The following is a 20,734-nucleotide window of genomic DNA, read 5'->3' as shown; positions in this document are numbered from 1 at the left end:
TTTGGCCCTGTGCTGGGCTGTGCGAGACGTCTGCTTTGCTCCCAGCTCCTCCTCCTCCTGCTCTCGTGCACGCTGTGCTATTCAAACGCGTTTGGGCCGACGTGCGAGTGCAGGCTCTCCGCCTCAGTGGTTCTGAGAGCGGGTGCAGTGCTGTCAATCAACATTCAGCACCCCCTACCCTCCCGCCCCGCCCCGCCGAGAATCCTGGGGACAGCGGGTTAAGATCTATAAATGCTGGTGTTTACGTCCGTCCTTGAGGAAGTGGGGTTTGGGAAGAGGGGGTGGATTAAGGAGGAGAGCATCTGAGTGGTGTTCACGCGTGTCTGTGTCTGTCATGTTGATAAAGGAGGATGAAGCCTTAACAGTAAAGACCAACTAAATAGGTTCAGCTGCAAACTCCAGAATTTTCTTTTTGGGGAAATTGTGCTGTGTAGGACAAGTCGGGCGTGCTCGCAAGCCCACACACCACCCCCCTGGCACCACCCACCTACACACCCTTAAAACCATACATACAACACACATGCTTTTTCATGCTGCTCTAGCCGCAGGGGCAGACATCTCAGATAATGGCTGTTGTAGTGAGTTTCTTGGCTTAACACACATTTCTCATCTCCTCACCTAAGGGGTGAGAATACAGATGGATTGGCTCCTGCCAAACCTAATGGATCAGCCCAGCTCTGGGCAAGTCCAAAGAGTGACACACACCCAAACAGACCCACACCAACACACACATCAGCGCCAGCATGAAATAAACAACATGGTCATATTGCAGTGATATAAGGTCTTCCTAACAACAGGCTATAACCTACACACTCAGCTTGACATTAACAAACCAGTGAAGGATAGCTGCAATAAACAAACACTAAAAAACATTTCTATTCATACAAGCCACTATTCATTACGACTTTCATGATTGCGTTATGTATTAACGTAGCCAAAGACAACAATTCTGTGTATAGAATATGCCTCTGAACATTGTGAAAGTGATAAATACATTCTATTTAATTTTATGCCTTGTAATTCTTTAGCGGTTCTCATGAACTGTTGCTGTTAGGGTTACACAAAGGACTGAAATCACACTGTCAAAGAGAGAAAATGAGACCACTTATAATGAACCTTTTGCTGAAAAAGTACTGAAGTTTGCGCACAAGAAAAATGACGAGTGATTGCAGGTGTTGAAACGCACGCTCTTGCACTCACACACATGCGCGGAGAAAAGGAACAGGCAACACTAACAACTTGTGAGCAAATGCTGCGTGCTATTAGCATTGAGTGTGTGAAGGTGTGAGGAAAACAATGAGCGGAGGAAGTCATTAGCGCCTATGAGAATCCGCTTTGTACACACAAATTACTGTAGTAATTAGAGACAAAGCAGCACAAAAGGGTCCTGGGCTCCGAGTGCATTTTAATCTACTGGCAGTGGAGAGAGGTGGTTCACCGAATACAAATGACCTCCAAGTGTGGGGGATTGTCATCTGGACTGTGTGTGTTTGTGTGTGTGTGCGCGCGCGCGTGTGTGTGTACATCTGTGAAAAAGAGGGAGGGAGAAAATGAGAAAGGGAGGCAGAAAGGGAGAAGATGAGAGTGAGAGAGAGAGTCCATTTCTCTCGCGCAACACTTCAACACCCAAGCGTAATTACACACTCTTTCATCAACGGGGGGAAAAACAAAAAAAACAAAACAAAAAAAACAAAACAACAACCAGACAAAACCCTTCAAAGTTGGCCACACGGGACTCTTCCACAGCCTTCTGGGTCACGGTGCTCAAAATACCAGACAGAGCCAACAGACAGGCCTGAGCAACTAGCTACCTCAGCGCCACACTCACGCCAGACAGCGAGCGCAGGTTCACACGTCACGTGGACGCAGCCAAAACGGCGCTGGTGTTTTTCACGGCCTTGAATCAATTAGAAACAAGAGAGGCAAACATTTCGCGGCGTTTTATACACCGCCAGGCCTTGTGGGTAAGGAGGCTGCTTCTGCCTGCGGTGCAGAGTGAGAATATTCATCATCGGCTTTATTCCTGGAGCGAGGGAGGGAGGGAGAGATAGAGAGGAAGAGAGAGAAAGAGAGAAAGGGACAGAACACCTTCACGCCTGGGACTCTCAGTGCACTGCTGCTGTGAGTAGAGAGGAAACACACACACACACACACACACACACAAAAAAGTGTGCGTCTCACCCAGCAGAGCGCCCTCTGTACGCACATTCACACAAACAGTGTGAATTTAAGTGGCCATCGGGGGGCGGGGGTGGGCTGTGGGGGGAATCAATTTACCTGAATGCCGTCCAGTAGCTTGCTCATGCACCAGAAGCTGTCAGCCTCGATGTTCCGCAGCACCTCCTCCTGCAAGCTGGAAACGTCGAAATTTTCCACCTCTTCCTCTGCAAAGGAGCCGAAAACAAAAGAGGTAGAGCGGAGGGAGAGAGGAAGAAAAAGAGAGAGAGAAAAATGAGTAAATGAGGGAACAAATAAGATGGGCAGAGAAACAGGGTGGGGTTTAACATAGGGTCCCACCACTGGATGGATGAAACACAGAGCCTCACGCTACATAATGTCGGGGTCGCACGTTTAATGGTGCAAAATGAAGAAGGCATCGCGCAGCATTTGAGAAGCATCTGGCCAAATCTTACCTACCACATTCTGCCAAGAAAAGAACATTTGGTCGCTTATGTTGAGCCTAAAAGGGACCCAAGCACGAGCAGTATTTATTGTCTGTTTACATCAGTTTACAGGAAAAGTAAATTAAATGTTGTCGTTACTTGTGAAGCTGTTCACACAACAGAGCGACAAGGTGTCAAGCATTAATGATTTCCTGACACACCGCTTAATTGGCTTTACCATAAAACCAAATCACAGACAGGTTACAGAGAAATAAATAAATAAGAGAGGTGTGGAACAGCATTCACACACATGACAGACAGAGGTGTTAGGAACAGCAGAAGTTGATTAATGCAATTAGCAGAGCTGTGCTCTGCATTCTCTTCTGATCTCCCGATGACGAGTAAACTGCAGCTCCAACACACAAGTCAGGTAAAACAGAGAACTGTGAGGGGCTCAGAAGTTCTCCCACACAGAGACGCACACCCATACAAGCACGTGCCCATACACACTTATTATGGCAGGGGCTGCCAGTACTGCTCTGTCTCCTTGGCAACGGCGACAGAAGCCCTAGGCTCTGACTCTGACGGGGCTGGAACGCTGGCGGGAGATGGAGATTTGGGAGCAGTGGGGGTGGGGGGGGTTTGTGGTGGGAGGAGCTGCCAGCGCTCCCGGTTCCAGAGTCGACGGTGATGCGGGTCTCGGATGCGTCACCCGGGGCCCAAGCGGCGAGGCTACAGCCTGGTGCGGGGGGTTCAGCTGAGGCTGCTCCCTGCCTCGTCTGCTGCTACGGAGGCGGCGTACGGCTGGAGCGCCTCTCCCCACGACGACGAGACGCTGACAGGCCTCCAGTTCTCGGAGAAAAGGTCATCCTCTGGGAGACACGCCTGAATCGCTTTCAAAAGTCATGTTTAGAGGAGCTCCAGGAAATCGCAGGCTGGGGAACTGACTTTTTATCACTTTTATATAAACATTTAAAAATGGAACATTTTCTTTGTTACAACAAAGGAGTAAAAGAACAGGGTGCACTGAGTTTCTCAAAGCTGCTTCCATTTGAACTCAACACTTCAGCCCAGCTAGCTGTGCCTTGTCTGGCAGCCTGGATCGCTGTGGGCCGGTAGGAAAGGATGCCAAAGACTTCCCACCTTTTAACAAATTAAAGACAATCATTTCTGCACCAACACGGAGGTGTCACTGTCAACTTACTGGAATGAACTAGGTGCTAAGACGAAACTAATTTTAGTCTACCTTGTGGGCCACTAAGCCAGAGTCTTAAACGGCCATCCTGGGAAATGTAATTAAAAATAATAGCCCTAACGGCAATAAGCACTGTTTAACGTTGACCATTCAGCAACAGCCTCTTGAGCTTGGAATCAAACCAGGCATAATAAGCTGGTGGAGATCCACGGCCCACCATGGCCCACTTCACTGGGGATGGTGGGTGGTACCCTCACTGCCTCAAAACACGGCTTTCGGCCTACTTCACCTGAACATAAATCACTAACCATACAGCTCGTCAATCTGGCAGCTAGTGCCACTGGAACTGCAGCCATACAGACTACGGCAGGACGGCTGTGCCCGCTCACTGACTTGGAGCACATTGCGATGCTGGTTCACCGGCTCCACAGTCTCTAGGTCTCCGTTACTATGCATTCAACAATCATGAAAGTGATGCTGTGAGAATCCTTCCTCTGCTGTTGCTACAGTGTGTAGTGCTGATTCTAAAAAGCCACGAGACTGCCGATTTTTCTTGTATACGTAGACACGTAATGACCAAGCGGCAGCCAGGATTTTCCCCTCACCCGCTGGACTCCTTTGACTCTTCCCCAACTCAAGTGCCCGTATCGGTTCCAGTACCTGGAGCCAACCAGGGGACTGGCTGCTCCAGCAGGCTGGGACCGTGTGTCTGGCTCACCTGTGTGTAGCTGCCCGCAAGGTCAGTTTTACAGGCAACTTCAACCTGCTCTCAAAATGCAGGAATATATTGAAGACTGATGTACTTTGACCAAACATAATTGAAATAGTTGCAACAAATCAGTCTTAAAGCGTGTCACCAGCGACAGCTACAAGCAGCAACCTTAAGGAATGAAGGAGCGTTTTGTAGGATCTTTCAACAGTGATCAATCTGATCTCACAACCTTATCCATCACCAGCCTAGACACACCACAGGTCTCCCGTTTGGGGAACTGCTGTCTAGGATTTTAATTGATTTTCACTGTTTTAATTACAGAAGGTTTTAATATTCTTACGGGTGCATCACAGATCCTACGACAACAGGTTTTGTAAGGCCAATAAAGGCCTTTGATCTCATGCTCATTAACAGTGCCATATCCTAGACCTGGTCACAGCACATGGTTAAGGCATCAAGAGCCACCAAATATTAGACAATGAAATTCTGATTCCTGTGTCTCCTCTGATATTTTAATCTGCTGTAAAAGTGGACTATTATTCCTGATTCCGCACTAACCTTTATAATTCTTGTGCACTCCATCCCTCCTTACACCCTCCTGGTGTGATAATCTGGATGAAAGCTTTAATTTTACATACATATAATGTGCTAATGCTGTTGCCACACTGGAAAGCAAGAAGAGTCAAAGCATTTTGGATGAATACAGTACAACTACTCTGAGAAAGACTGCAAAAAAAAAAAAAAAAAAAGATAAAAGCTAAATTCTTTTCGTGCACCTAAATTAACCAACTCTTTCCCCCTCACACCACACTTGTGTTCTTCTCAGCAGGAACATGAAATGAGTTTTGAAAAATATTTTAGCCTAGAAATTATTCAGACCTAATTAGAACACAGGTGAAACAGAACCAGTGAGGGAGATAGGCCGAAAGATCTGGAAATATAAGCCTTATTTTCCAGCACGTCAATTGAACTAACTGGGTGAGCCGAGACGCTGCTGCTTGCTGCCGTCAACCGCTGTTGGTGTGGGTGAAAGACGCTTTAAGATTGATGCGCTTCAGATGAGCGTCACTGAAATGCGAATGTTTGCAGCAACTCAGTCGTAAACGGATTCCTGCACTCGGAGGGCAGGGTGAAATAAAACTGATCTTGCGGGCAGCTAGGCTGACCTACACAGGCGAGCAAAACGCACAGGCCCAACCTGCTGGAGCAGCCGGACCCCTGGAGCCAGAATGGACACATGGTCTCATCACTCATCACTCTTGAGATCGTCTAACTGTACTCTTCACCTCCTACCTATTAACATTCTGAACATTCTTAATGACTTCAACATGAAATTTTCCAAAGTATGAAAAATTTTTACTCCTGTTTTATAACCACATAAAAGCTTCTCTCTTTCGATTTTCTGTTAATTGTGATCATTGATAATGTAGTGACCATCTAATGAAATGACCCGCACCTCACTGCTGTGACATTCTATAAAGTCTGTCACACTGTAGCCACTGCCAGCAGTGAGAAATATACACACACACTCATACACACACGCACGCACGCACACTCATACACACACGCACGCACACACACACACGCACGCACACACGCACGCACACACGCACGCACACACACTCACACTCAAGCTCACTCTCACACACACACACACACGCACGCACACACACACACACGCACGCGCACACACACGCACACTCACACACGCGCACACTCACACACGCGCACTCACACACGCACACACTCACACACGCACACACGCACACACGCACACACGCACACACTCACACACTCACACACGCACACACTCACACACGCACACACGCACACACACGCTCACGCACGCTCACGCACGCACACACACTCAAGCTCACTCTCGCACACACGCACACGCGCACACGCACACACACACTTCTGTGTCAGCTAGACATGGTTACTATAATACTCTCTTATCTGGCCTTCCAAAGAGCTCCATTACAGGTTTCCAAGTTCAGAGTGCTTATGTCAGAATCCTGACATTCAGCACAATGGGGGCTCAGACCACACTCTTAAATCCTTTCACTGGTTACCTGTATCTTTTGGAATTGCTTTAAAGATTCTTGGATGAAGTGTCTTTGTGGTATTTTCCCTTCTTTACTTGAAATGCACTGAAAAAAAAACTTGCCCTTCTCAACCTACCTGTAGTGAAACAGATACAATCCTGCAAGATCCTATCGATTATTAAACAGCAGTATGCCACACCGGGCTGAATGGGGGACCGGGGGGGGGGGGGGGGGGGGTGTCATCTTTTAGGTACTATGGATCCAAGTGCTGGATTGGCAACATTTTCAGAATGAGGGCTCTGAAACCCTCAGAGCTACTGACATACTTATCACTTTGTCAAAACTAGCTTTTATTAAGGATTTGTATTTTGTTAAATATTGTTTGTTCCTTACTCTACTTTCTCCCCACAATTAAACTTCTCTATGTTAACTTCTTTGTATTATTTCAGTGAATTTCAGTATTATGTAAATTATCACCATTCTTCCATCACCTTATGTTCAGGACTCAGGCCTGTGTATGCTAGTGGCATTATGGGTGTGTGTGTCTTAGGGCTGGCGTAAGGAACTACTGGCCTTTTTAAGTGGGAATGCTCAAACAGTCCAACATCTTAGCGCCTTAGCCCCTCCCTTACTCATCACAAAACATGAAGACAGAAAGGAGCTGGGCTTTCAGCACAAGCCAACAGCACCTCCTGTGGTAAGCAGGGGAATTGCAACATCATAGCATCATAACATTTTCAGGACTGGGACAAATACTCAGGGCTGGTGACAACAGCTTCAGTGGACCGCTCTGACGCCAGGTAGCACGGCCCATCCTCTCTCTCTTCTTACCACGCCCACAGAGCTGTTGTACTTCAAATGGACCACACAGACAAAGGGCTTAGACTTAGAATCAGAGAGCAAAGGCTGTTAACTGTGTCCCATAAGCACAGACCGCAGCATGAGTGGCTAGTGCACATCAACACGCGCTTCTCTGGTGTTCAACCTCCTGTCCCTGTGAGCTCACAATCACACCCTCTATCCAAATAGATCAGGACGGAAGCTGGCGGTTGCCAATGGAGACACATCAGCTGTATGAAGACAAGATGATGGAGTCGGTACATATAAAAACAGTAGAGGGGACAGCAGAGACAGAGTCTCCACACAACACGCGCACGCTCATCCACCTCTAGCCTACATCCTGCAGTCTTACTGAGACATGTGCAGGTGGACTATTATATCACAAGCACTCTAGGTATACTTCCATGTTTAAAAAATGTATAATGTAAAAAAAATTTGTATTATAAATAAATTTTTAATATATATATATATACATATATATATATATATATATATATATATATATATATATATATATATATATATATATATATTCATCCCCCCCCCCCCCATTTTCCTAGGAACAGAAAAATGGAAAGACTGAAACACACACCCATCATGCCCCCAGTAAGAGCTGGCAAAATGGCCCTGGGTTCTTCTTTCACACTTTCTACACGGAATAGAGTGCTAACCACTCGCTGAGCTACACCACCACATCTGTGCTTAACAAAATCGGTGCGTGAATGTCGGAACAACTCCACACCCGCTTAGCCAGGGAGTCTTGGCAACTGCATATGACACGACTCATGCGATCCAAGCTCTCCGATGGGGTCGCATGTGACGGGTACCTCGGTCCACGCTGACTGAGAGTGGCGTTTACGGGGCTTCGCCGTCCGGACGCTTGTACTCTTTGAAGCCCGAGCGGCGAAGGGTCTTGGCTTCTTTGAGAGACGTGTGCAGTATCGACCACAAGAGCCCAGCCCTGGTGCCACACAGCGCTGGGAAGACTAGCAGCGCAGAGGACATAACGCACACGAGGTGTAGCTAATCTGGTGTCACGCAGAGGGCTCACGTGGACCCGGACAATATGACTGACAGAGCGCCGACAGTAGTCTCATTTTTCCACTGGCACTGAATCTCCCAAGCACAAATTAAAACAGGACTTTATCACAACGCTGAATAGCTCTTATGATAAGATACAAAGCGTGAGTGAAGAACAAGCGCCCCTCTGTGCCGCTCTCTTGGATGAAGGGTTGGAAAGAAATACCACTGATTAACATGTGCTGAAAGACAAGACAGGGCTTAATTGCCATTGAGGACACTGAGAAACTTCCTGTGACAGGAAAAACAGTAACAGTCGACTTTGTCGCTGGTAGCGGGACTAAGCTCAGCTATGCCTACCATAAAAATTCGGGGGTAAAAATGATGACACCTTGACTTTTTGGCAGAAATCGAGCAAGCAAACATCAGAGATCTCAAGGATCAGCATTAGATGTATGGCGCCAAAAAAAAAAAAACAAAAAAAAAAAACCTCATCTTTCAGTGACAGACATTAGAAACTGCAGCTTTATGGGACCAACCGGGAGGATAACGATCATAGTATTATGTTGTAAAAAGCCGTTAAGTTTATTTAAGTTTATCAGGTATAAGTTTATCAGGGAGAATGCATGCGAACAGCCTAAGGACTTCCGAGAGACATCATAGATCACAAATGCTGGATCCATACATTATTTTATCTTTAAATCACCTACACAGTCTTCAAGAGGTTACAGTAATCCCAGAAGATACCCAAAACTGCCCATATCTAAAAGAGACAAATCAGGTGTATTTTAAAGAGCTTAGTGCTTACTCACTATATAATTAGTCAGTGATTTCCACACCCATGTCATCTGGACACAGTTTTTTTTTTCTGTTGTGTTCTCTAGATTTATTCTTGTCATTTCAGAATGCACTCCTCAATCCCAGAAGTGAAAAGTGCTGTCTCTAGAATTGACTGCGCTTAACCTTTCATATCCCTCAGACTGAGCAAATGCATTAGAATGCAAAATTCCATACAAGGCATTTGGCTCCCCGGCACTCAATGACGATGTTCATGAGTGGTGGGAAAATCAGCATGCAGAAAGTCCCGGCCACAGCCGCAGTGCCTGTGTGTGACATCGGAGGCTCTCAGCGCTGCTGGCGGCAGCGTGTGTGCACAGTGCACCACTGCATCACACGTACAGTCGAGCACAGAACGACAAATGCAGCAGAATCAAATACGGGGCTTGATGTGGTCAGTAAAAGAGATATTTCAGTGCTGTACATTAGTTTCTTAATGAAGGCATATTATTTTCTTTTCATGAGAGGATTTGATTGCAGAAAACAGGGTGTGTTTTGGTAGCAAACAACTACCAAATCAAAGCAATATTCACATTTTTGAGAAAATATATTTAATATATTTATTGCGCATGCTTCGGTTACTGGAAAATTGCCTTGTGCATGGCAGTGTAAGATACAAGTTCTTTTGTTGTATACTGACCCCACATGGTATCATCAACCAAGCCCAAGGTTGACAACTGTACTCGACTGCAGTACAGGTCGCATGAGCGATGGAAGGTGCCAGTGTGCTGAACGCAGCATGGCCGTATGTTTGGGGAGCGGTAATTGGGGGAGCGGAGGCCACTGGTGGTTTGAGGACAGCTCGTTTGGGCCGCAGCGCCACTGGGACACCTGGCCTGACCCGGGGGACACGCCGAGGCGTGCTGCTCCTCCGCTGTGTGTTAATTAGCACGTGCCGCGGGTGTCCTGCTTCTCAGAGTGGTATGTGCACGCGGCCCTCTGTGAGCATATATGCATGGGCGGAGCACGGCGCCATTCTTACCAGCAGACACACGCTGCGGTTTCAGCGAGCGCCCGAACGTCGCGGGCCCGGCCGAGGCGCGCGCGGGAACGAAAGCTGCCATCTCCATTACTGTTCTCTCGCCGCCTCGCCTTGTTGGCAACGTTCGAGAGTACGTCAAAGATAGGGAGTTAAGGAAAAAGACTGAAGATGTCCATACGGTGCAGATCCCTCCATCTGGAGCCAGGCTCCCAGCTCACTCCCACCACTTCTTCCTGCCGGCCTGCGGCCGCTTCCTGCATGCAGGGGCTTGTGGACAAGCTCACCGTGGCACGTGGGCGCGGCCAGCTGTGAGGACCTGGCACTGCTTTTGATGTCCAGCGCCACGCGGCCCCGCCGTATGCACTCTGTTGGCCAGGCCGCGGGGTGGAAAGGGGGGGGGGGGTGTGCAGGAAGGATGGGCCTCCTCGCCTTGCAGCACCCCAGAGAAGGATGCTGATGCACCCGGGTTCCTCCGGCAGCACCTTGCGCTCTTCCTCATGACGGACGCGAGTGACCGCCACAGTGGCTAACGAGTGGCGCGCCGGTTGTACAGAGGTGCAACTGGAAGTATGGATAATTAACACGGGAGGCGACTTACGCGGCAGAACAGCGAGAGCTACACGCGTAATTATAATGCAAGTGTGGAATCGCGTGAGACGGAAGGTACTGATCTGTCTTATAGAGATCATCGTGTGGAAGTAACGAATAAAGTGCCTCTGGCAGGGGTAGGAACGAACGGCTCCAGCGCTCTGAGAGTCAGACGCTCCGATCATTCAGGAAGAGCCCGCAAGGACTCCAATAAACGACACTTCCCGAGGAGGGGGTGATCATCAATTAAGGCAAGCTTACAGATTTTAATACACTTATGCCAGACATAATAGGCCTGGGTTTTCCAATGGGTAAAATAGAAATGAAATAAATGAATAAAATATTATTTTTGCACTGAACAACTGTTCTTGTGCGGTTTTACCACTGCGCCACACCAGTCGCCGGGCTTCAAATAGGAATGTGCTTTGCTTTTCGAACACATGGTCAACATCCAAAACCCAATCCTGCCTAGTTTTCTAATGCTCTAAACTTAATGTCAGCATGCATTAAACTGTACACAACTTAAGCAATTTATCAGGCAATGCAAACATGTTGAACATAATACCGGTGTTGGCATGGATAAGCCATGGATAATCGCCAAATTGGTGGCATGCTGTTCACAATTCAGCTATAGTCCAAGAAGTGGTAGAACTGGATGGGGGATGAAGTTCTGTTATGGCAACATAGTTTTCCATAATTTTTATGGCAACATAATTTTCCTTTAGGCCTCCACCCCAATTTAATTTAAATAATTTCAATTCATTTGTGTAATATTAAGTATCAAGCCTTTAATAATTATGAATGCTTTAAAACATATGGCCAGGCATTTTACACAAATCTCTTAATTAGGACGCTACTGATCATGATTAATACCAATAAATCACAAAGACCACAAACTAATCAATGCTGATTTATTATTTTTTTTAAACAAAAACATTTAATTTTGTGTTTTTGGCTTTTCAAACCCGCCTGCAGCTCCCACACTCACTCACACGGGGATAGCCGACAGTCCGGCAGTTCTTACACGCATCCAGATCATACCAGCATTGAGTCTTGAGCACTCAGACATCCACCACCAGACATGTGGAACAGGGAACTGGGGTACATAGAGGCAAGCTTTTAGGCCAGCCGGACACGCGAGCGTGACTACGTGCGTGCACACTCTGCCACTTCAGCAGTGGGTGAAAAGTCCATTCGGACCTCTCTCTGCCTCCGAGGACAGCCGCACTAATGGCCAGAGAGGAGACAAGAAAGTTTCCCAGACTGTGAAATATGAGCCTGGATCAGTCCATTAAGGAATTAATTTGCAGTTCTCAGCAGTTTGAGGGAAATCATTAGACTTACAGTAATGAGACATTAAGGGCACGGTCGCACAATTTAATTGCACTTTGCACCCTTGTAAATTGATAAATAATGTACAGAATATTTGGTACCGTAACGAATACATTTATGTGGGGCCGAGTACATGGCACGCCCTCGAACGTAATGAGCTCTACAATAAACAGACAAACTTTTTATTGCAGCAAACGGTGCTAAGACGAGCACGACACAACTCACTAGTGAAGATGAGCAGAGAGCAATTTCTCAAAGCAGAGATCTATGCAGAAATTCAATTTATAGCTTTTTATAGCTGAGTAATTAAACCAGATCCAAAAATATTCAATATTCTGCGATTACTCAGAGAAAACGAATGGCTTGGTGACAGCACAATTTCTATGAATTATTCTCTGCTCGAATGCATTTTACATTCAAAGACGAGGAAATGTATGCGTCATTTCGGATCGTGCATTCATCACGGGTCAGTGCAAAGATTTCAAACCATATTGCACATTTAGCCAGGATAATCATAATCATGAATAAGACGCAGGCAGGAACCTCATCAACAAAGCCTGAATAAAGCTAGAACAGGACTGGTAGGGAGGGGGGAGGGAGCTATAATCTATAGTCTTACTTCCAGGACATTTTTTGACTTTTAATGGCTGTTATTAAATTAGCCATTTTTTTTCCCCCTGACAGGCTGATAAGAGATAAAACACTTTGTCGGGTTTTCAACATCTTTACAGGCGCTGGGCGGCTCGCGCCTCTGCTAATCACACCTTTCAGCTGCGCGCGTCTCTGGCTCTTCAGGCGAGGCTGGGAGAGCGCAGGGCAGACGGCGCCGTTCGATGGGCAGCTCATGCAAAGAGGAGCGGGGGAGAAAAGGGAAAAAGGGAAAGCGCGCAAAAAAAAAAAAAAAAAAAAAAAAAAAAAAGCAAGCCGCCACACAATGCCGGGAGACCTGCCGAGGCAATCACTTAACAACTCGTTAGAGCAAATCAGGAGCGCTCATCAGAGCGGCAGTGAGACTGGCACCCGGCTCGCCTCTCCGGTCCGAAGGAATCCGAACAAACCCGTACTCATTAAAGGCTCGCCGATGTGTCACACACCACTAAGCATTCGATTCCCTGGTTGGGGGAGCCTGTGGCTCTTGGTCAGGGCACACTTCAGAGCGAAGAGTGCCGCCGATGAGGCGAGGCGAGGCGAGTCAGGACTGGGGGGGGGGGGGTCAAAGGGCAGGTTAGATTGGGTGTGGACTGCTGGCGGGGATGGAGGAGAGTGCGGGCAAACAGACGCTCATCCACTCCCGCGTCACCAGCTGTCTGCCGGTCTGCTGCTGCTCTGAGGGTGAGTGTGACAGAACTCCACGGGGCCTCTCATGCGGAGTGAGGAAGACATTCCAACAGATCTCAGTGAGGCTCCACTTCCTGCCTCCCCTCCCCTCATATCCCCCCTCTCCCTCCCCCCACCATCAATGATGCCTGATCACACTGACACAATTCCATATTCATGGATTTCAACTGGGTACATTATCTCAACACTTTCACATTAAGGGTGATTAGTGCATTTAGTCGGAGACGTTCAGTGCCAGGCTGAATAAAGCATTTCTTTCCCTGCTTGTGTACTCACTTCCTCGGCGCACGCTCGGCGTTGAGAACGTTCAACGAAGACACCGCCGCTTTAACGCTGTAATCTGTGTCCAGAAACTGGGACGTGGCTGGGTGGAACATGCGAAGCTAATCCCTTAACCGGTCATAAATCGCGCGGCCGTGCGCACTGAAATAAGAATTTCCGCACGCTGGGCAATAGCAATGCCGGACGTTTCTCGCATTTCCATCACCGTTTTAAACGCCGTCTGTCTCTTCCGCTGATCGGGTGTAGAAGACACGCTTAGGCAACCGGCACTACTTTAAAATGCTCAGTCAGCATAAGGGGACAAGCACTTGGATGACGAAGCGCGAGGCTCAGTGGTGCTGGCCGGGGAGCGAAGGCAAACGGTGTTGCGCTATAACTGGTGCCTGGAGAAGAAAGAGCTTCTCAGCCTTGCAAAAGCCGCGAGCGCGGGAGTTGTCAGGGCAACAAAGAAAGGTCTTGCACAAGCGGAGACGCTGAAAATAGCAGGCAGGCCTACAATGTGGCTACTCAACCCTGACTGACACCACAATTACTGGTCATCTTAACAACCAGCAGTTTTGGCCATTTGTCAGGACAAGTCCTGAGTCATCCATACAGCACTGGCGGCGCTGAAAGTAACAGCAACCGAGAAACATTTCGTTAATTATCCGTGCAAACCAGTGCTGATGACCAGTGACAGGCAGCGCCAAGCAACCGCGGCTCTCCTCTAGAGCTTCACACTGGGGGCATCCATACATCTGGACAGAGCAAATTACAATATAGATCTCCTCCCTGTTCAATACAGCGCCGCATTAAAAGGCAGCCCATATCGCTCCCTCAAACTCATCCCCTTTAATTATCAAGCTTTAATGTTGCCTAATGGGAAAATTGTTTTGGCCTGAATAATTGAAACAGGTTAAGGAAGATAGTAGAAAGCCTCTAAAATAAATAAATAAACCGCACAACCTATCGCAGGCGGAGGTGTGCGTGTGTGAATCGAAGGCCGCTTTTAATACAGGCCAACGCCGCAGATTAAGAATATCGACAAGAATAGACAAGAGATGCAGTTCAGTCTGGGCTCAGATTAAAGGAGGAATGAGCGATGACGCACGGCTGCGACTCGGAGGCAACGTCTGATGGTAGTGTCTGGTTTTAAGCAGGTCAGCCATAAATAACTCTTATTTGCATATGCAGCAGGAAGAGCCAATGCCAGGAAAGCTAGCCTCATCGGAATGGAAGAATAGAACAAATGGAAGGACCGTCCACAGGTGGATAAGAGCACGTCCCTCCACATCAGGACCGGGCTCAAAACCCACCCGCCACAAAGTCGGCAGAGGTGCGGTGCCGACAGACGTCGCGCTGTGCTGCCGCTTTGCTCAGGGCTGAGGAGAAACCAAGCGGCAAGCACGTGGTGTTCCGAAACCCCGCCGCCTCTGTTCAATTAAACTGGCAGTGGGCCTGCTGCGTACATATGCACACACACATAATCAGTGCACAAATTCTTAAGATTTATTATTCAAATATATTCCTAAAAGCACACTAATTAGCATACCTTTTTCTAATATTTGCCCAGTCTGCCACTGCTGTTGATAATGCACGGAAACTTTGTTTGTGAAGGCTTGAGTCAGCTGGCTTCTTTGAAAATCGTTCATTCCATATTTGGTGGAATACAAATATTGCTCATGTGGGTACTATGAGGAGGCACTGGAAGCTTTAGAAAGACTGAAAGGGCCTATAACAAAAATAATATGGAAATATTTTAATTTAATAATCTGCCACAGATTTAAGTTTACCTAAACATAAAAAACTATAAAAAAAAATCTCCGTGTACTTGTGACTTTCACAACAGGCCTCTACTGGGAGCGTGCAATCTGCATTCTTATCCTGCAGCCTTACAGCAGTGTGCAAACAGCAGGCCTAACTGGGCGGAAATTACATCCTGTCACCGTGCATTTTTCAAAACAGGGATTTTGAAGACGAGGCTCCGAGGACCGGTGGGAGCAGCACGGCAGCAGGAGTGCGCCGCTCCGCGGGCCTCTTCCTCCCTCTCTTCCTCGGCCCCAACTGAAGCATCCTGGAAGTGGAAGGCAGCCTTCGGCGTGCAGCTTGCTAGCCAACGTGCCGCGAGGCGCATGTCAGCGGGAAGGCGGGTGAGCGAGCAGTGCGCGACGTCCCTGGACGGGCACGGAACGAGCGTTTCGGTCAGAAAAAGAAAAACCAGGGAAATAAGAATGTACAAATTAAATAAATCAAAACACCAACTTCCACTGCACGAGAGGATGAGCGAGCCGCTCCCTTCACATCAGGAGGACTCTTTAGCCTTCAGTGGCTGGTGGGCTGTTCCCACCACTGGTGGAGGTGTGGCAGACATATTCTCCTCACAGTGAGAGTGCAGTGCAGGGGCTCGCTGGGCTTCCCGACTTTAACGGGGCCTCCAGGAGCCTCCAGTCTGCGTCAGAGCCGCCGTGGGACGGTGGGGCCGTGGCTTACGGAGCCCCGCGGAATTTCAAAGTTAGGACTTGTCAAGCGGAGTTGGGGTTCAGACCACCATATCCACTCTAATAGAACCTGTCTGTAGCAGACAGACAGACAGAAAAGGAGAGGAGTCACACCTCCCTGAGAGCATCCTTCATATTCAGACCTCTTTGGTCTCACTCACACACACACACACACACACACACACACACACACACACACACACACACACACACACACACACACACACACACACACACACACACACACACACACACACACACACACACACACACACACACACACGACAGATGAGGATCAGCTTTCAACCAAAGTCGTAATTAGATGTCTCATTCCACCACTCAGCGAACCTGTAGCACACAAGTGAGAGAGGGAGGAAAAGAAAATAGAAAACCCCGAAAACAAGCAGTACTTCAAAACCAACACGGAAGGTGTGGCGGCGGCGCGTTTGAAGGTTCCAGCCGCCTGGAGCTCTTTTGACGCTCATCAGTGCTCGAAGGCCTTGGAGAAAGCCGGCGCCGTGATCCTTTGATGATCAGACCAGCGTCTGAGAGAGCGGAGTCGGCAGCGCCAAGACACTACAGCGCACAAACAGCTGCTGCCCGTAGTGTCGCCCACGTCCGCCACATCCTGTCCCTCCAGCAAGTCGGACCCCTGGGATGGGGCACCTGCGGACCGGCTTATGGGCCTCACGTAAGCAGGGAGAACAGATCAAAAGACGCAAGTAGTGTGCACCTGCCCTGGTTAGCAGAGTGCTACCCTGCCCCAGTGCTACCCTGCCCCAGCACATCCGCTGCTACGGCGGGGGTTAGCTCATTAGTCTGTGCCCACTGCTGACCCCTGACTGTTATGCTACGCAGCTCTGGCACTGCGAAAGGCATGGATGAGTGAAGTCGTCCTCGGAGCGTTTTAGAACACAAACACTGGCATAAATTATATGCCGATTACCTTGATGGCATTATTCATCTTACTAACCCTGGGCGTGTGTTATACGTTGTGGCGGGAAGTTGTGGAGATTTACGGGTTACATCTTAGGTGCCTTTAAACGCTTTGCTTTCACTTCAGCCGCGTGACAGATCACACGCGCCCGCACTCTTTGAGCAGACTACTCACGGCTTGCTGCTTTTAAATCCAGCAAATCGATGAACTCCATGTGAGTTTACACACCAGTGGTACTGTAGGGGTCTGTCAAGTCCAACAACCATTACTAAAAGGCTTTTATGTGTCTAGAACTGTAAAACAGGAGGGGAAAAAAAAGGGACTGATGACTTACCAATGTACTCAAAGACGTATACCACGAAGAAGGGTGTGACGAGGTCATTGATGCCCTGCACGTAGCCGCTGGCTGGGTGCCGGATCGCCCAGATGAAGAGAATCCGCTCAAAAATCTGCGGAACAAGCAGGGGCCAATCAGAGCACTCGCTAACAAAGCGGTAGAGCCACAACGAACGAGTACACAATGCGTGACGGGGCTCCCGTGCGGCAAGGTCACCCGTTTGGCTGCTTTTAATTAAACGCATGGAGAGAATCGCACATAGCCAGCAATCAATTAAGAGAATCAATTAAGCTTTCAAGAGTAATTAGCATCATAACATTCCACGGAGCAGGCGGTGAAGGTGCGAGTGGGACGGAGCAGTGGGAACGCGGTACTGGAAGTTTGCATGCAGCGATTAGGAACGGTGGAGCTTGGCTACGAGGTCGAGAGTTGTCTGGAACGTCCGCCTTTGAAGCAAAGTTATCTTGTTTTTAATAAAGTGGAAGACATTAGGCAAAGTTTCCTCTATTTTTATCAGTATTTTACCACTTTTCTGTTTTATATTTTGTGAACATTCTCCCATCTGATGGATAAAAAGGTTTTTTTGCTTCTTGTTTTTGTGCAAATACCTCCATCTTCATTACAGTCAACATAGTAGGTGCTTTTTTTGTTGTTGTTTTACTGCACATGCTCAGATTTAAAAGGGGTTTGAAAGGCAAACGAAATCTCACTTAGTAAGGACCCCCTCTCATGTCTGAGACACCGAAGTGATGTGTGGTGCGAGTGGGAATCGTCAGACGTCCCCATACACGTCAACTCCCGCGTGAACATGCCACTCACGGCTGGCTGAGAAGGCCAGGGGATCAAGGCTGCGCGGTACCACAGCACAGCTCACTGTCTTATTCTGCTGCCTGTCATGTTCAAAGCTCTGTTTGTCAAAGGAGGGGGGGGTGTTAAAGAGGGAGGGGGAAGCGTGTTAACGCAAGTTGTTCCACAAGTCTGATGTCTCCTCTTCTCCTCCCTTTTCTCTCCATCTCTCCCTCCCTCCCTCTCTCCCTCGTTCTCACCCCCTCTTCCCCTCTGGGATTCATGGCCAGCTCTCACTCTCTTCCAGAAGCCCATCACAGACTGGAAATTAGACACTAAACCAGGCAGCAGAAATCAATGGCCAGCCAGAGTGTATTGAGGAGCCGAGATCGAATACATTATCCGTTTATTTGCTTAGCTGAGCGCCTCCTGCGGTGTGGAGCCCTTGGCCTTACGTGCCCGGTTTGCTTATCCCCACCGATGCTTTTTCTGCAACTTAGATTAAGCACTAATTCCTGTAAAGGGCAGGAAAGGAGAGGCGAGGCAGAGAGAAACTCGCTCGTGGCCATAACACATCGACCAAGCTCGGCGGGGCAAGCTCCAACGCAGAGGACGGCACCACCTGATGGCCAAGGTCACACGGCAGAGGGTGAGAACCTGCTTTGCGTCTCATTAGCTGGCCCGCCTTCTGTGCCGGAGTGGCAGGTCGCTCCGGACGCTAATGGAGAGTCTGGAGGGGCATCACGGTTGGAGCGCTGACTAGACAGGTGAAGAGGTCTCTTTAGCATGCCGGCCAGAGCGATGGTGTGGAAGAAAGGGAGCAGGTGTGAGCATGCAGGCTGCGGCCTCGACCCAATGGAGAGGTCACGGAGCAGTCCCATCACGGGCATCTGTGATGTTAGGAGTTAGTCCAATATAGGTGGGTAGTCACATGGGAGCTACCCACACGGTTTCCGGAAGAAAAACCTTCTGTCGCATGACGGAGTAGGAATAAAGAAACCTTTTCCTAACCAGCTGTTGGCCTACGTGAACGTGTGGAAATGTTCACAGATTCTATTTTCATGAACTGGGACAACAGAGGAAGTTGTTGCTTATCTAAGTTGATGCTTATCCATCTCTTGCCAAGAGGCCTAATGGCAGCACAGGGCCCCCAGAGTACAATAATCTTAAAACGGCTTTAAAAGGAGGCATTGATTCAAATACCTGTTCTGAGACATAAGCACTCATATTTAGTCCAGCAGACAAGTGCCGCTTGACAAAAAGTTATGCCAAAATGACATTTTTTGTGGCTATCAGAAGGATCTTTTCACCAATCTGAAGAGCCACAGGCATTAGTCCTGTCACTTAGTCTGACTGAATGATAGGAGCAATCAATACTGCTGAACTTTTCCACTTTGTTGCTATGGCTGCAGCCTCTTCTGTCACTAATGTTTTCTAGCATTGCGGCTAGGCTAACATTAATATTTAAATTATTCACTTGAGATGCATATGAGTTACCTCAGAGCATACGCGCTCTGTTCTGAGACTGCTGTTGGCAGCGCAGTACTAATTCCCAAAGGCACTCCCCATCTGCTGACCCTTTCAAACGCTGGCGACACTTGTCTGCTGGACGACGCACGAGCCTTAAGCAGCTCCTGTGTCTAAATAACACAGATCAGCTTATGTCGTCTATAAATTTTTCATGGTGGGTTACTTTTGCTGCATGGTAATGATGAGCTAGAGGCAGGCCTGGAGAGAGAAAAAAAAAAAGAGAGAGAGAGAGAATAAAGAAGACCGAGATGCAACGGAGCCAAAAACCAGGCAGCAAACCGAAAGAAGGTGGGAGAAAGATGGAGGAACGATGAGGAGAAGCAAGACGAGGAATCCGAAGAACCCGAGGCTGCCCGTGGTACTGGTTCAGCCGTCCTGCCACCAGATCCCGCCCACGGCGGCCACGCAGGGCGAGGTTCCCCCCCAAGCGGTGATGACGAGGGACGTGGAGTGCCGGCTCCGGTCTGACGCGCGTGAGAGCGAAACAGCCCACCTTCAGCTAGCTCCTTGGAAACACATCCCACGCGACAGCATGAAACGTGTGTACAGCACATTTAGTTTGAGCACTCTCCCTCATTAATGCAACGTGGCTCGCGACGGCTCGAGCGTGGCAGGGTGCGTGGACGCGCGTGGGCGAGTGCATGGCTGTGCCGGTAACGGAGAGGCCGGTTTAGCAGCAGGTCTGGCACTACAGGCGAGCGGGCGTAGGAGAGCGCGTAAAGGTGAGTGGACTGGGCTGTGTTGATGTCTCACCTCTTGTACAGAAGCTTGTTGGAAAAGAGGAATAAGGGGATTAGTTCTTGGTATGTCAATGTGAATCTGCAGGAAAGAGAGAAAAAAAGACAAAAAGGAGCACAAGCAGGTTAGGACGGATTCAGAACAGCCATTAAATA

The 20,734-nt window shown here is 48.5% G+C and overlaps 1 protein-coding gene across 3 annotated transcripts in view; it reads right to left on the bottom strand.

Annotated features, from left to right (window-relative positions):
* tbc1d22a (TBC1 domain family, member 22a) overlaps positions 1 to 20,734 on the bottom strand; it is an 86,777-nt gene that overhangs the window by 41,266 nt on the left and 24,777 nt on the right. For 2 of the 3 annotated variants that reach the window (XM_035528306.1, XM_035528307.1), the window contains 3 exons: positions 20,595 to 20,660; positions 17,523 to 17,637; positions 2,278 to 2,384 (listed from right to left, as the gene is read on the bottom strand). In XM_035528306.1, the coding sequence (XP_035384199.1) occupies positions 2,278 to 2,384; positions 17,523 to 17,637; positions 20,595 to 20,660 (288 nt within the window). The remainder of the gene's footprint in view (positions 1 to 2,277; positions 2,385 to 17,522; positions 17,638 to 20,594; positions 20,661 to 20,734) is intronic. The other variant, XM_035528308.1, reaches the window with a different exon arrangement.

Source organism: Electrophorus electricus, chromosome 7 (assembly GCF_013358815.1).
Source record: "Electrophorus electricus isolate fEleEle1 chromosome 7, fEleEle1.pri, whole genome shotgun sequence".
Lineage (NCBI taxonomy): Eukaryota > Metazoa > Chordata > Actinopteri > Gymnotiformes > Gymnotidae > Electrophorus > Electrophorus electricus.
Note: the sequence above shows the minus strand (reverse complement) of the source record. Positions and strands in the feature narration are given on the sequence as shown.